General features: G+C 43.8%; 1 protein-coding gene across 3 annotated transcripts; it reads left to right on the top strand.

The window, feature by feature from the left end:
- Window positions 1-3,169: 3,169 nt before the first annotated feature.
- Window positions 3,170-12,052, top strand: LOC106542342 (uncharacterized). 3 transcript variants are annotated; one of them, XM_087711695.1, is made up of 3 exons: window positions 3,170-3,277; window positions 4,065-5,660; window positions 10,397-12,052. In XM_087711695.1, exons 2-3 carry the CDS (start codon window positions 4,714-4,716, stop codon window positions 11,697-11,699), a joined length of 2,250 nt encoding a protein of 749 aa, XP_087567821.1. In that variant the 5' UTR covers window positions 3,170-3,277; window positions 4,065-4,713; the 3' UTR covers window positions 11,700-12,052. The 3 variants fall into 3 exon arrangements, with proteins under 3 accessions (XP_087567821.1, XP_087567820.1, XP_013913517.2); XM_087711694.1 differs by lacking the exon at window positions 3,170-3,277 and having other exon boundaries at window positions 4,741-5,539; window positions 10,444-12,052; XM_014058042.2 differs by lacking the exons at window positions 3,170-3,277; window positions 4,065-5,660 and adding an exon at window positions 8,311-8,411 and having other exon boundaries at window positions 9,732-12,052.
- Window positions 12,053-16,019: the final 3,967 nt, after the last annotated feature.

Below are 16,019 nucleotides of genomic sequence, written 5' to 3'. Positions count from 1 at the left end.
GACTCAAAGTGGCCAGGTGGGCATGGCTGGGGAGATGCGGCTGGGTGCTCACAGCTTGGTTGTGAGCACTAGGTAGTCATGGCCAGGTGGGTGTGGCCTGCTCAGCAATGCTCACTGGGCACAGCTGACTCCGGAGAGCTGGGTGGGGATTGAATAAATTGCACCGGCTAACTCGAGGTGGGGGACAATTGGTATCCCACAACTTCCACACTGCTGCGTGTGGAAGCGCAGAGGATAACATTGGCAGGAAGCAGCTTCCTCTGAGATTAACTTCTGCCTTGATAGATCTCTGGAGAGCAGGAGGAGGAGGAGGGATAGCAACGCTTCCCTGTCCTCCAGGAGGGAAGCTGGCCGTTCTCAAAAAGGAATCCCCATTTCTAATCATTTGTAGTATGGATGCTGGCTTATTGAGGCAGCCTTCATTCACGCAGCACCCTCGTCACCCCATCCTATTCTCCAGAGATATCTCGAGGCAGAAGTTGGACTCGGAAAAAACTGCTTCCTGCAAACTTTCTTCTCTGTGCCTCCACATGCAGCAGCAGCAGCCTCCATCTCGTGTGGGGGTCCAGGCCAGGATGGGAGGGAGAATCCAGAGGTCTCCAGTGGGGGAAGGCAAGACCATGGCGAGCGCCAAAGTCTCGTCCACAGAGGAGTCTCACTGTCCCTCTCAGGCCACGCGGAAGACTCCCAGATGAAGGCGCAGGCTGACCCCAGGACAATTATCACAAATTCAAGTCACTTGCCAAGCGCCCCTATTTTGATCACGTGACCATGGGGGTGCTCTAATGGTGTGGGAAATGGTCATGTCACTTTTTTCAATGTCATTGTAACCAGATGGTCCCTAAATAAATTTGTAAATAGAGGATTACTCGTACATAATTGGGCACCAAAGAATAAAAGTTTTCTAGCGGTTTCATGTAGATGTTAAAATGCAGTAATGAAACGCTTGAGCCCCAGGATCCCCCAAATTACAGGGGCCAATACCACACCCTTCTTTTACCCACATGGACTGGAAGTAGGCAGTCAACCAGTCCTCAAATGCAGTCTAGAACACGGGTGTCAAACTCAAAGCCCTGGGGCCGGATCTAGCTTGCGGGGTGTTTAGATCTGGCCTCGTGAGCTCCATTTTCGGCTGGGACAGCCTCCTGCAACTCTCTGCCAGCGAAAGCAGCTTGTTTTTCACTGAGAGAGTGCTCAGGCGACCACAGGTGCCTCCAACATGACTGACATCGAGCTAGCCATGCCCACCCTGGCCACGCCCCCCTCCAAGGTCAAACACACCCTGATGCGGCCCTCAATTAAATTGAGTGTGACACCCCTGGTCTAGAAGGATATCATTGGCAAAGATATTGAAACCTGATGAGAGGTTTAGGAGGGCAAAAATTGTTCTACCCCAAATCCTACAAAAATCCATGAGAATTGCAACCAGTGCCATTTTGGTGATGCCCCTCTGCCCAAACCCAGATTGAAAAGAGCTGCAAGCAGAAAGTGAATTGAAATCCCAGGCTGCCAACCTTTCATCGCCCACTTCAGCTGAACATATAAACAATCTTAATCGCCTTGAGCTCCTCTGCCAGGAAAACCTCTCATGATTTTGTTATAACATTATTATGTTATGCAAACTGCTGTTGAAAGTATAAAACCATTCGGTTGCCAACTATCCAGAAGGGAGGGGAATTACTCTTCCATTCTGCTCTTGAGGTTGGAAAAGAAATATGAATGGCTCTGAGGTTGGGACTGCAATGGGTGCCAAACTTTGCATTGCTAATATAGAAAGATCACACACCCCTCTCCTAGAAAAATGAAACATTTTTTGAGAAATATTAAGAGCCAAGGTGGCGCAGTGGTTAAATGCAGCACTGCAGGCTACTGCTAGATCAGCAGGTCAGCGGTTCAAATCTCACCGGCTCAGGGTTGACTCAGCCTTCCATCCTTCCGAGGTGGGTAAAATGAGGACCCAGATTGTTGGGGGCAATATGCTGACTCTCTGTAAACCGCTTAGAGAGGCCTGAAAGGCCTATGAAGCGGTATATAAGTCTACTGCTATTAAGAAGGGAGAATAGTATATTTGCCTAAAGAAGAACCATACTCTTGGAAAGCAGCCCTCAACTTTCTTAATAGCCCCAGCAGGACTGGGCCAGTTTATCTACCTCAGGATGATGGGATTGGCCCTCACTCAAGATCCAAAACAGGAAAGACATCAAGACATAATAAGAATTGGCCAACACCCTTTCAGGACACAAGACTCCTCATTACATCATCTCAGAGAGTGAACCAAACTTAACTCAGACAACCTACACCCCAGCTATGACCCCTGCATAGCTCCATCGGAGTTTGAAAGCAACCAGTAGAATACATGCTCTTACCACAGGATCAGGAAGCTCAAGATCAGAGAGGGTATAAATAACCCCCACTCTCCACTCCATGTGGGCCAGGAGCTCAAACCCATGTGGTCCTGTTCACCCATAAACCATCTTTCTGATCAGCCCTGCATGTTTCCGGTGTTTTTCTCCCACTTGGAACTGAACCAGATGCATTTTTCTTCCAACACTAAGCAGCGATGGGGCCTCAATAAGAAATACTGTGCTTGTTAGCTAAGTATAGATGTAAAGGAAAAGAAAATCCCAGCAGAGACAAGGGGTCACGCTTCAGTCTTACAGCTTCAGTTAAGTTACAGAGGGATGTTTGGAGGGGTTATCCTGCACAAGTATCCCAAGAGGAAAAACTGGAACTATGGGAGGTGCACTTTATCCGTTCCTGTTTGCACATCATTTCCAGCCCCAAAGGGAGCTTTCCTTTGGTTTAGTTACCACTTCTGGCAAAGGAAGCTTCGGGCTCAGCTACAGGGACAATGGATGCCCTCTCGGGGGACCTGGAAGAAAAGGTTTGGGATGGATCCTTTGGGAGAAAAGCTATCGATGAGCTCCGTGGGAGTCGAATAGGACTTGATGGCACACAAGGAAGCCCGGAATCAATGAGAACATCTTGGGGGGGTAGAACGAGCGTGTTCTTCCGCCTTATGTCGCTAGATGGCACTCTACAAAGAAGCAACCCTCGCGCCTAGCAAGCAGGTACTGTACATCAATAGCTATTCAAGGGAAGAGGGAGAAGCTGAGATTGAACGGGTTTAAACGACAGAGACTTGTATTGCTAGAGAGGACGTGGAGGAGAGGAGCCGAAGGGCAGAGGAACCTCCTCCTCCGTTTCACCCACGGGAGGATAATGGTGTCGGCGGAGCCTCTTGTGCTGTTTGGAGGGTCGAAGCGGCTCCCGGGAGGTGAGTGGAGGGAAGGCCGGAGGAGAAGCCGGGAGAAAGTCGGGCCTTTTGGTTTCCTCCACGGCCTGGAAGCAAAGAGGCTGAAACATGTGGGCTGCTGCTGTTGCAGCATATTATTTTCCTCCCCAAAAGTTATCTTTTCGCTGCATGATTTAAAATTGCTGCCTGTGATTTTCTGTTGGGAGATTTAAAAATTATTTATTTAAGCTTCATATTTCTTAGCCGCCCAAATGGCTCAGCTTTCAGGTCTTGGTTATTTTATTGACATGTTGTTTTCATTGCAAGTGAAGAGTTTCATTTGCAAAACGGATGGTTTAAATTTTGCCCAGGATTTGGTTACCAAGTCATCTGTTAATAGCCCCAATTTTCTGAACTTAGATGAAAAATATGAGCAAATGCACTTCTGGGGCATTTTACACATTAAAAAAACACATAGATTGTCTACATACCTAAATTTGTAGGTGTGGATATCTATGTGCCTGTGCCTGCGTACCTGAGTGGTTAGCTGTCAAAAAATTAGCCTGTAATGATATACCCTGCTCCTACTTTAACAGGGGGCTGAACTACAAGATCTCCTAGGTCCCTTCCAGCTTTATTCGGAGTGATTGATTGATTGATTGATTGATTGATTGATTGCAAAAGACAATCTTATGATCAAGTCAATATTTGAACTTGGATCTTGCTAATCTTCTATATGCCAAATGAATCATAATTAATATTATGTGTTAAAACAGAATTTTGGTTTTTCCTGCTAATATATGGGTGTTTTTTTTTGCTGCTTTCACAGGTCCTGCAGCCATTTTTAAACATTCATGAAACTAACTCATTACTGTGAATCTTATAAAGAGAATGCCAAGGAGAGCACGCTGGACAACGGAGAATGAGAAGCATTAAAATCCAAAATGAACCCTTAGTCAAAATATTTTTTCAATTCCTCTTGAAAGTGTAAAAAGTCTTCTTCCTTCACAAATGAGAGATAAGGGAAATAATAACAAAAACAAAGTTTTGAGTCGGAGAAAATAGATTATACGGCATATGAACAATCAAGGAGGAAAATATCCAAATAAAGAAAAAGTGGGAAATACCTAAAAGTCAGTGGGAAGAAAAAAGTCCACGTGGCCAAAATGGCCAGGTATTAGTGAAAGCCTTTGACAAAGGAAAGAATGGCTTGAATCAAAGAATCTCCAAGTAAGAGATCAGAAATATTTTTGGCCTTTTCAAGAATCCTAGAATATCGGTGTTGGAAAAACCCCTACAAGACTGCCTATTGTGTGAAAAACACATATTGCAGGTCACACTGATTATGCGCAACATGATCCATCCAGTGAAAAGCCATACAAATGTTTGGAGTGCAGTAAAAACTTTACTCTGAAAACCTTCCTCGTAATTCATGGAAGGACCCACACCAGTGCTTCCACTGTGACAAAAGATTAAGCATGAACGCCAAGGCGGTGAGACACAAGAGCACTGGGGAGAAACTCTTTGAATGTCCTGATTGTGGGAAAAGTTTCTCTCGGAAATCTACCCTGGTGATACATCAGAGGACTCACATGGAAGAGAGACCATATGAGTGTCTGGATTGTGGGAAAAGCTTCAAGGAGAATTCCAAGCTCGTGATACATCGGAGGATTCACACAGGAGAAAAACCATATGAGTGCCCAGATTGTGGGAAAAGTTTCAATTGGAATTCCGATTTGGAAGTACACCAGAGAACTCACACTGGAGAGAAACCATATGAGTGTCCTGATTGTGGGAAAAGCTTCTCTCGGAATTCTAACCTGGTGAAGCATCAGAGGACTCACACAGGAGAAAAACCATATGAGTGTCCTGATTGTGGGAAAAGCTTCTCTCGGAATTCTGACCTGGTGAGACACCAGAGGTCTCATACGGGAGAGAAACCATATAAGTGTCTAGAGTGTGATAAATGTTTTATTCAAAATTCTCACCTGCTTATACACCAGAAGATTCACACGGGAGAGAAGCCATATGAGTGTCCTGATTGTGGGAAACGTTTCAATCGGAATTCTGACATGGTGATACACAAGCGGACCCACACGGGAGAGAAACCATATGAGTGTCCTGATTGTGGGAAAGGTTTCTCTTGGAATTCTAATCTGGTGAAACATCAGAGGACTCACAGAGGAGAAAAACCATATGAGTGCCCGGATTGTGAGAAATGTTTCAGTCAGAATTCCTACCTGGTAAAACACCAGAGGACTCACACAGGAGAAAAACCTTATGAGTGTCTCGAATGTGGGAAAAGTTTTAGTTGGAATTACAATTTGGTGACACACTGGAGGACTCACACAGGAATAAAACCATACGAGTGTCCGGATTGTGGGAAAGATTTCAGCTGTAGGTCTAGCCTTCTAAATCATGTAAGGTTACACATAGGAGAGTAACCATTTGTATAACCCAGATTGTGGACAGTGTTTTGCTCACAATTTCTCCCTTATCACTTAAATTCCTCTTGAGGCAAAATTTGAAGTTTGTAGAGGACTCTAGAATTTAGTTTCTTGTCTTTTATGGAAGTGCACCTCAGCAATTAACTATGTAATTTTTTGCATGATTCTTTTTAATGAAACATGTTAGTATCAAACTTCAGGGAGGAATAGAATAGAATAACAAAATTGGAAGGGACCTTGTAGGTCATCTAGTCCAAACCAAGCAGAGGACCCTATACCATTTCTGACACATGGCAGTCCAGTCTCTTCTTCAGGGGCTCCAGTGATGAAGCACTCACAACCTCTGAAGGTGAGCTGTTCCATTGATTGATTGTTCTCACTGTCAGAAAATGTATTCTTACCAGTTTCCATCCATTGTTCCTTGTCTGGCGCTTTGGAAAATAGATTGTCCCCCTCCTCTTTGTGACAGCCTCTTAAATATTGGAAGACTGCTATCATGATTCTTGTCTTCTCTAGACTAGCCCTGGCCAGGTCCATATATTTTAGCCTGCAGCCTCTAATTTTAGCCTCTAATTTGAGCTTCTTTTCTCTGTCCCAGTGAGATAGTTCCCTCTCACAGAGTCAAGGGGAGCCACCATGCTGGGCCAGAGAAAGCGAGTTTGGATCTCTATAAGGTATGTTTGCCACCACGAGTTATTTCTACATATAACACAGGGGGATATAAATATGTTTGTATGCATTTTTACTTAATTTGAAAATCCCATTTGGCATCTCAAGTCATGGTTATTCCACACGGTTTACAGCAATAAAACCTTTTTACAGTTTTCACCCTCTTAGGGGGGAAAAGGTATGTCTTATACTCCAAAAAATACGTTATGTTCATTTCTTGTGCCATTCTTCCTCAAAACTGGTAATCTTTCTCCTTGCCAGGAGTTAAATTAGAGAGAATTTAATTGCAGGGTTAACAACGATATATATATATTTGATAATTAAAGAAATGCATAGACCTTCAGTGCCCTGTAAATTAGCTGCTTCAGCAGAATAATTTTTTAGGATCATCTGATTTATTTTAAATCTTTATGTAACTGTCCATGTTATAACAAACTCAGGCTGGCTCCCAATCAATAATTAACTTAAAAACCATATTAAAATTAAATGCATATAAAGGAACACCTGGTTCCAAATCAAGCTTCTGGTGGGCAGAGGCCTTTTCTTATCCCATGCTACATCTTCCATGCTTTATGGAAGATTAGGAAGATAAAGGCCTGCCAAACTTCAGGGGGAAGAGTGTCTGATAGGGCAGGCGCTGCAACAGAAAAGACTTCCTACCTCCTATCCATTAGCATTATTTAAGGGACTGGCAGTGTTCCCACCCTATCTGACTTGGTGGAACAGATGGTCGCAAAAGTAATAAAGGTGGGGCAATAGTGATAAGTGCCCTGGTGGCTCAGTGGTTAGAATGTGGTATTGCCAGCTGCCTGCCCACAGCTTGGAATTTGATCCTGAGGGGGCTCATGGTTGACTCAGCCTTCCATTCTTCTGAGATCGGTAAAATGAGAACCCAAGATTGTTGCTGACTCTGTAAACCAGAGGGGTCAAACTCAATTACATTGAGGACTGCATCAGCATTATGGTTGCCCTCAAAGGGCCAGTTGCACGTAAGGCTATGATGACTCACAGCAGCCAGGTGGGCATGGCTGGGTTGCGGGTGATGAGGAAGACGTGGCCAGGTGGGTGTGGCCTGCTCGACAATGCTCACTGGGCGCGGCTGACTGTACAGCTGGGTCAGTATTGAATAAGTTGCACTGGCTAACTCAAGGTGGGCACAATTCGGTGTCCCGCAAGTTCCCCAACTTTAGGCAGCAAGGAATTCGCCTAAAAAGCCCCAGCAGGATTTCTGTCTAGAGTTCCCACTCACTGTCTCCTGGGTTCGTCCATTCCGCTCCTGAGGTTGGAAAAGAAATATGGAGGGCTCTAAGGTGAGGAAAGCATTTGGTGCCAAACTTTCCGTTGCTAAGAAAGGATGGAACACCCATAGGAAATACTGTGCTAAACATGGATGTAAAGGAAAAGAAAATCTCAGCAGAGACAAGGGGTCAAGCTTCAGTCTTACAGCTTCAGTTAAGTTTCAGAGGGATGTTTGGAGGGGTTATCCTGCACACACATCCCAAGAGGAAAAACTGGAACTATGGGAGGTGCACTTTCTCCCTTCCTGTTTGCACATCATTTCCAGCCCCAAAGGGAACTTTCCTTTGGTTTAGTTGCCGCTTCTGGCAAAGGAAGCTTCAGGCTCAGCTCCAGGGACAATGAAGGCCCTCTTGGGGGACCTGGAAGAAAATGTTTGGGGATGGATCCTCAGGGAGAAAAGCTATCCATGACCTCGGTGGGAGTCGAATGGGACTTGATGGCACACAAGGTAGCCCGGAATCAATGAGAACATCTTGGGGGTAGAACGAGCGTGTTCTTCCGCCTTATGTCGCTAGATGGCGCTCTACAAAGAAGCCACCCTCGCGCCTAGCAAGCAGGTACTGTACATCAATAGCTATTCAAGGGAAGAGGGAGAGGCTGAGATTGAACTGGTCTAAACGATAGAGAACTATTGCCAGAGAGGATGTGAAGGAGAGGAGTCGAAGGAGAGTGGAATTTCCTCTTCCGACTCAGATACGGAAGGCGGATGCCGTCGCTGGAGCCTCTTGTGCCGTTTGGAGGGTCGAAGCGGTTCCTGGGAGGTGAGTGGAGGGCAGGTGGGAGGAGAAGCCGGGAGCAAGTCGGGCCCTTCGGCTTCCTCCATGGCGTAGAAGCAGAGAAAGCATGGCTTCCCCCACGGCCTGGAAGCAGAGGAAGCAAAGAGGCTGAAACATGTGGGCTGCTGCAGCATATTCTTTTCCTCCCCAAATGTCATCCTTTTGCTGCATGGTTTAAAATTTCTGCCTCTGATTTTCTGCTGGGAGATTTAATAATTATTTATTTATGTTTCATATTTCTTAGCCGCCCAAATGGTTCAGCTTTCAGATAACATTTGGTTATTTTATTGACATGTTTTCCTGGCAAGTGAGGAGTTTCATGGGCAAAAACGGATGGTTTAAATCTTGCCTAGGATTTAGGTACCATTTGTTAATTTCCCCACCTTTCTAAAATTAGATTAAAATAATTGAGCCAATGCACTTCTGGAGCATTTTGTAGACTGAAATATACATGGTTGTTTACATAAACAAATTCTTAGGAGTGTATATCTTGTGTCGATAGGCATGCATATATAGTGACTTCAGACAGTATTCAGTATTCCTCTGGGGCTGTGTGATTTAAAACTGCTTCCTTTGATTTTCTGCTTGCAAATTTGGGGCATTTAAACAAATCTTTATATATTTTCCCTATTTCTCACCCTTTACGAAACATTGGATTCTTTGTGATTTTTTGTTTCCTGGCAAGTGAGGAGTTTCATGGGGAAAACGGATGCTTTAAATCTTCCATAGGATTTTGTCACCAAGCCATCTGTTAATGTCCCCAATTTTCCAAATTTAGATCAAAAAATTAGAGCGAATGCACTTCTGGGACATTTTGTACATAAAGATACATATAGATGGTCTACATAAATAAATTGATAGGTTTTTATTTCTGTGCTCATATGCGTGCATATAAGAGTGATTTACTCAAATCCAAAAGAGAATCTTATGATTTAGTTGATATCTGAACTTGGATCTTGGAGATGCAAGGAGAAAATGCACCTCCCTTAGTTCCAGATAGGTTTTCCTCTAGGAGTGCGGTGTAGGGGAACTCTTCAAACTTTCCTCTACAACTTAGCAAAGGTATTAAGATTGAGCCTTGACCTCTTTTCTCCTCTGGGATTTTATTTTCATAAATTTATTTACATAAATCCATAGTCTTCTATATGCCAAATGAATGGTAATTAATGTTAGAGGTTGAATTAGAATGTTGGTGTTAGTTTATTGATGGTATATGGGGATTTATTTATTTATTGCTGCTTTCACATGTTTTCCAGCCATTCTTTAAACAATAATGAAACTAATCCTTAAATATGAATCTTACAGAAAAAGAGCAAGAAGAGCACTCTGGACAACAGAATGAGAAGCAGCATTAAAATGCAAAACAAACCATCAATCAAAATATTTTCCATTTCCTTCAGAAAGTATAAAAATACTTCTCCTTCCTCAGCAGAAAAACAAAGGAGAGAATAACAAGGAAAATAGAATTTGTAGGACATAAAAAGTCAAGGGGGATCATTTCCAAATTCAGAAAAAGTAGGAAATTGCTGGAAGTTGGTGGGAAGGAAAAGAGCTTTTGGATGGCCAAAAAGGGCAGGCATTAATGAAAGCCTTTGAGGAAGGAAAGAGTGACTTGAACCAAACAAACACCAGGTAAGAGATCAGAAATATTTTTTGCCGCCTCAAGAATCCAAGAATATAAGTGTTGGAAAAACTCCACAGTGCCTAATGTGGGGAAAACGCTAATTGCAGATCACATCTGATTTATGCATAAGTCAATCCACCCTGTGAAAATGCATATAAATGTTTGGAGTGCGACAAACGCTTTACTGAGAACAGGTCACTGTTTAGTGGGGCCCATGTGGCAAAAAATTTAGCATGCAAACCAATCTGGTGAGACACAAGATGACTCACACTGGAGAAAAACCTTATCATTGTCTGTATTGTGGGAAACATTTCCAACATAATTCCAAGCTGGCGATACACCAGAGGACTCACACAGGAGAGAAACCATATGAGTGTCTGTATTGTGGGAAACGTTTCAGTCAGAATTGCAACTTGGTGAAACACCAGAGAACTCATACAGGAGAAAAACCATATGAATGTGTGGATTGTGGGAAAAGTTTCAAACAGAACTCCAACCGGCTTGTACACCAGAGAACTCACACAGGAGAGAAACCCTTTGAATGTCCTGATTGTGGGAAAGGTTTCAGTTATAATTCCAACCTTTTGAAACACCAGAGGACTCACACGGGGGACAAACCATATGAATGTCCAGATTGTGAGAAAGATTTCAATTGGCACTCCGACTTGGTGAAACACCAGAAGACTCACACAGGAGAAAAACCATATGAGTGCCTGGATTGTGGCAAAAGTTTCAGTCGGAATTCCCACCTGGTGGAACACCAAAGAATTCACACAGGAGAGAAACCATATGAGTGTCCTGATTGTGGGAAAGGTTTCTCTCGGAATTCCTATCTAGTGGTACACCAGAGAAATCATACAGGAGAGAAAATGTATGAGTGTCAAGTGTGTGGGGAAAGTTTCAGTTGGAAGTCTGAACTGGTGAAGCACCAGAAGACACACAGAGGGGAGAAACCATTTCAGTGTCTGGATTGTGGTAAAAGTTTCAATTGGAATTCTGCTCTCTTGATACACCAGAGGACTCACACAGGAGAAAAACCATATGAGTGTCTCGAATGTGGGAAAAGTTTCATTCGAAATTTCGACTTAGTGATACATCAGAGGATTCACACAGGAGAGAAACTGTATGAGTGTCCGGATTGTGGAAAAAGTTTCAGTCAGAATTCTCACCTGATGTTACACCAGAGGACTCACACAGGAGAGAAACCATATGAATGTATGTATTGTGGGAAAAGTTTCAGTCATAATTCCAACCGGATGAAACACCAGAGGACTCACACAGGAGAAAAACCATATGAATGTCTCGAGTGTGGGAAAGGTTTCAGTCAGAATTCATACCTGGTGAAGCACCAGAGAATTCACACAGGAGATAAACCATATGAGTGTCTCGAGTGTGGGAAATGTTTCTATCGGAATTACGACTTGATGATACACTGGAGGACTCACACAGGAGAGAAACCATACGAGTGTCCAGATTGTGGCAAAGATTTCAGTATTAGGTCTAACCTTATAAATCATGTTAGGTTACACACAGGGGAGAAACCATTCAAATGCCCAGATTGCGAACAGTGTTTCACACGGAATTCCTCTCTTATCGCACACAAGAAATTCCACATAAGGGAGAATTTGATGTGTGTAGAGGAATCTTGAATTTCGTTTCTCATTTCTTATCGGAAGCCCCGCTGAGAGATTAATAATTTGATTTCTTGCATGATTCTTTTTAGTCAAACGTGTCTTAGTATCAAACATGGGGAAGGAAATCTGAGCTTTCTTTCTCTGGCTCAGTGCGGTGGTTCCCTTTCATGGAGTCGAGGGCAACTGCCATTCTGGGCCAGAAAAAACAAGCTTGGATCTCTATTAGATATGTTTCCACCTTGATTTATTTCTACATATAATAAAGGGGGATCTAAATATGTATGCATGTATGTTTTTATTACAAAAATCTATATGGTAGAGCAACTCATGATGATCCAGTTTACAGCAATAAAACCTTAGTACAGTCAGTGGTGGGATTCAAACATTTTTACTACTGGTTCTGTGGGCGTGGCATGGCTTTGTGGGCGTGGCAGGGGAAGGATCCTGCAAAATCCTCATTCCCTCCCTACTCCTGGGGGAAGGATACTGTAAAATCTCCATTCCCTCCCCACTCCAGGGCAAGGATACTATAAAATCTTCATTCCCTCCCTACCCCACTAACCTGCTTTCCAGCTCCATTCTCCTGTGCAGGGCAACAAAAGAAGACCCAACCGATCAGCTGGGACTCGGGAGGCAGCAACTAGATGGGGGTGAAGCCAGCCAGAGGTCATATTTGCCGGTTCTCTGAGCTGCTCAAAAGTTCTACAATTCACCAGAACGGGTCAGAACTGGCTGAATATCACCTCTGCAGAAACGAATAAACCCCATATTTCAAAATGCAAACCCTTCGCATTTAACATTTACTTGGCCTGCCAATACAGGGCCCTTCTAGCAAGGTTGATGCCATTTTTATGATCAGGGAGTTCCAAAAAGGTAAATCTTGCTTTTGTTCAATTTAGAAGTCAATCAGGCCACCTGGCCTTGTTTGTTTGTTTAAAGGATTTATATGCCGCCCTTCTCCCAAAGGACTCAGGGCGGCGTACAATATTAAAAAAACACATATTACAAAAGTTAAAAAGGAAATTAGATAAGAGTATCCAAAAACAAACCCAATTAATATTAACAAAACATTTTAAAAATTAGATTAAAATTAACAATTTAATCAATCATTTATTTTGTTCAGGCCAGGCCGGCTTGCTAACTACGGTCATGCCTGGTGCCATTCTTGCCCCAAACTGGTTATCTTTCTCCTTGCAAGGAGTTAAACTGGAGAAGCTAACTGTAGGATTAGTGTCTCATAGGGTGGGGTTCGCAATGGGAAATTGGTGCAGTAAATGAATCTGTGCAAAAGCCTCCCCCAGCCTCAAGGAGGAGCCATGAGTCCAGATAAAACACCCAGGCTGTGCACCAGTTCAGTCGAGCAAGCTGATCACATGACCCCAGGACACTGCAACGGTCGCCAATATAAATCAATTTCCAAGCGTCCGAATTTTGATCATGTGACAATGGAGATGCTGCAATGGTTGTAAATGTGAAAAATGTTCATAAGTCACTTTGTATAGTCACTAAATGAAAGGAAAGTCGAATATTATCTGTATATAATGGGGTATCGTAGGATTGGTGGCCTCAATGTAGGTGTTAAAAGGAGTGGTGAAAGGCTTGAGCTGCGGGGCATCCCAAATTGTGGGGGCCAAGAATCAGCCTCTCTCCTACCAATACCTACTGGAACCGGCCATGGAGGTTAAAGTAGGACCCCCATAATACAGTGCCTCTCATTTCCAGTCCCAAAAGCCAACCAAAGAAGAATATCACGGTCAATGGTATTGAAATCGATGAGATGTCTAGGAGGGCCATTAAATGAAATGTAAGTCATGGAACGCATTGGTTTGAATTTGTCTGCTATGAAAAAAAACAAACCTCAGGATTTTCTTATAGATAACAAACAGCTGTTTCAAGTATAAAGCCAGCCAGGATTCAGAAGGAGGGAAGTTACTGTTTAAACAGAGTTGGAGGGGACATTGGAGGTCATTTAGTCCGACCCCCTGCTCACACAGACCTCCGCGAGCTGCGCTGGCTACCTGTCGATCTCCGGATGCGCTTCAAGGTGCTATTAATCACCCATAAAGCCCTACATGGCAGTGGATCTGGATACTTGAGAGACCGCCTTCTGCCAATTACCTCCCTGCGACCTATAAGATCCCATAGACTAGGCCTCCTCCGCATTCCATCGGCCAGCCAGTGTCGGCTGGCAACTACAAGGAGGAGGGCCTTCTCAGCAGTAGCCCCGACCCTTTGGAACGAGCTCCCCGTGGAGATTCGTACCCTCTCCACCGTCCAAGCCTTCCGCATAGCCTTGAAGAACTGGCTCGCCCGTCAGGCCTGGGGATAAGGATCGTTACCCCGCCCGAATGATGAATGTATGTTGTTTATTATTTTATTATATGTTGTTATCTTAATGTTGCATTCCCCCCTTCCTGGTTTTGTGTGAGCTGCCCTGAGTCCCCTCAGGGAAAAGGGCGGCCTATAAATGCTAATAAACCTAAACCTAAACCTAAACCTGTACTAGGGATTCGAACTGCCAAACTGCTGACCTTTCTGATCGACAGGCTCAGTGTCTTAGCCACTGAGGCACCTAGTCTCTTTCTAGTTACTCTGTCCTCTCCTGAACTTGTAAAAGAAATACGGGTAGTTCTCGTGTGGTTACAGCTATTGGCCTCAGAATTTCCATTGCTAAGCAATGGTTTTATACAATGTGATGTCACACGAGCACCTTGCTTAGTTCCAGTTGCTATTACAACTCCCAAGACCTTGTGGGTCATTAAGTGAGGACCTCATTGGGACTGTAATATGGGAAAAGGTAGGAATCCCAGGCAAACAGACGGGCAACGGAGAACTGCAGGTGGGTGACCTGGCCTCATCCAGGTCTGGGGCTGGGAGAGGAATTGGCTGAAACATCCCCAGAAGACTTTCTAATAGAAGTTATAGGTGCTCTATCACTGGCGGTTTTTAAAGAGACTGGACAGGGGGTTGGACTAGAAGATCTTCCATCTCTATTCTGAATTAAATCTAATATTCTCCACTTCACCAGTGCCCCATTGGAAAAAAAACTGTTTAGTTGCCCCCTGTGTTGTCCTGACATGGGAAGAGGGAGGGAGGGAGACATCAAGAGACCTGCAATCCTTCAAGGGATGCTATTCCATCTAGCACATCTATTGCAATGATTTTTGGGTGCCTACTTAACAAGGAAGAGGGACCCCAAACAATGGAAAAGCAATGGTTTTTAATTTATTACAGGGCTGGAAATCCCAGGGATCTGATTGGCTGCCAAGGATTTTCTCTGCCTTGTAATAAAATGAAAATCTTTGCTTTTCCATTGTATAAAGCGGGCCTCAAATTGTTACAAGAAGCCGGATTGTTCTCCTGACTTACTTACAGTTTTAGGCTGCTGTCATACAATGAGTAAATGCCCTCACAGAACCTATTTATTATATTGATTTATAATAGAGAGGAACGCGGTGGCCCAGTGGCTAAGGCTCTGAGCTTGTCAATCAGAAAGGTCGGCAGTTCAGCGGTTCAAATCCCTAGCACCACCGTAACGGAGTGAGCTCCCGTTACTTGTCCCAGCTTCTGCCAACCTAACAGTTCGAAAGCATGTAAAAAATGCAAGTAGAAAAATAGGGACCACTTTGATGGGAAGGTTCCATACACCTTCCATGTTTAGTCATGCCGACCACATGACCACAGAGACGTCTTCATACAGCACTAGCTCTTCGGCTTTGAAACAGAGATGAGCACCACCCTCTAGAGTCAAGAACGACTAGCACATATGTGTGAGGGGAACCTTTACCTATAATAAAGAATTGCAGCCATCTTGCAATTGTGATTTGTTTTTCAGCCAGATGACATATGACACACAATGACATCCCTTATAAATATCGGACAACTGATCCAATTGCATTTATTGGTTGTTTTGGGCAGCCCCCCCCCCCCCCCGGATTTCCAAAATGCCTGTCCAGTAATCTCAGGCATTGAGCAAGGACCTTCACGTGCAACAATTTTGATGCAATATGTTAACCGCAAGAATATTTTACGTACCACCAACTTTAGTTTGCTTGACTTTAAAGAGCTGCATTTCTCAACCTTGGCAGCGTTAAGACTTCAATTCCCATAATTCCTAACTAGCATTACTACCTGGGGAATTCTGGGAATTTGAATCCATACATTTAAAAGTTTTCACGGTTGAGAAACACTGTTTAGATTTACAGAGACGATGGATCAGGTACCTGCCTTTTGTTGTTTTTCCTGTTTAATCCTGCCTGATTCTTAGAAACAAGTGTTGCAGTTTTCTTGGAAAAAGTTTTTAAGAGGTGATTTGACATTAGCTACCTCCTAGGG

This window comes from Thamnophis sirtalis, unplaced genomic scaffold (assembly GCF_051295495.1).
Source record: "Thamnophis sirtalis isolate CommonGarterSnake01/CBP01778 unplaced genomic scaffold, rThaSir2_p1.2 scaffold_3, whole genome shotgun sequence".
NCBI lineage: Eukaryota > Metazoa > Chordata > Lepidosauria > Squamata > Natricidae > Thamnophis > Thamnophis sirtalis.
The sequence above is the reverse complement of the archived record's forward strand: the minus strand, read 5'-3'. Positions and strand labels throughout refer to the sequence as shown.

Coding starts and splice junctions, on each gene's coding strand:
- LOC106542342 (XM_087711695.1), top strand. CDS start 4,714: ATGAACGCCAAGGCGGTGAGACACAAGAGCACTGGGGAGAAACTCTTT. Junction 5,661..10,396: donor AGCCTTCTAAATCATGTAAG/GTTACACATAGG, acceptor GATACACCAGAG/GACTCACACAGGAGAGAAAC.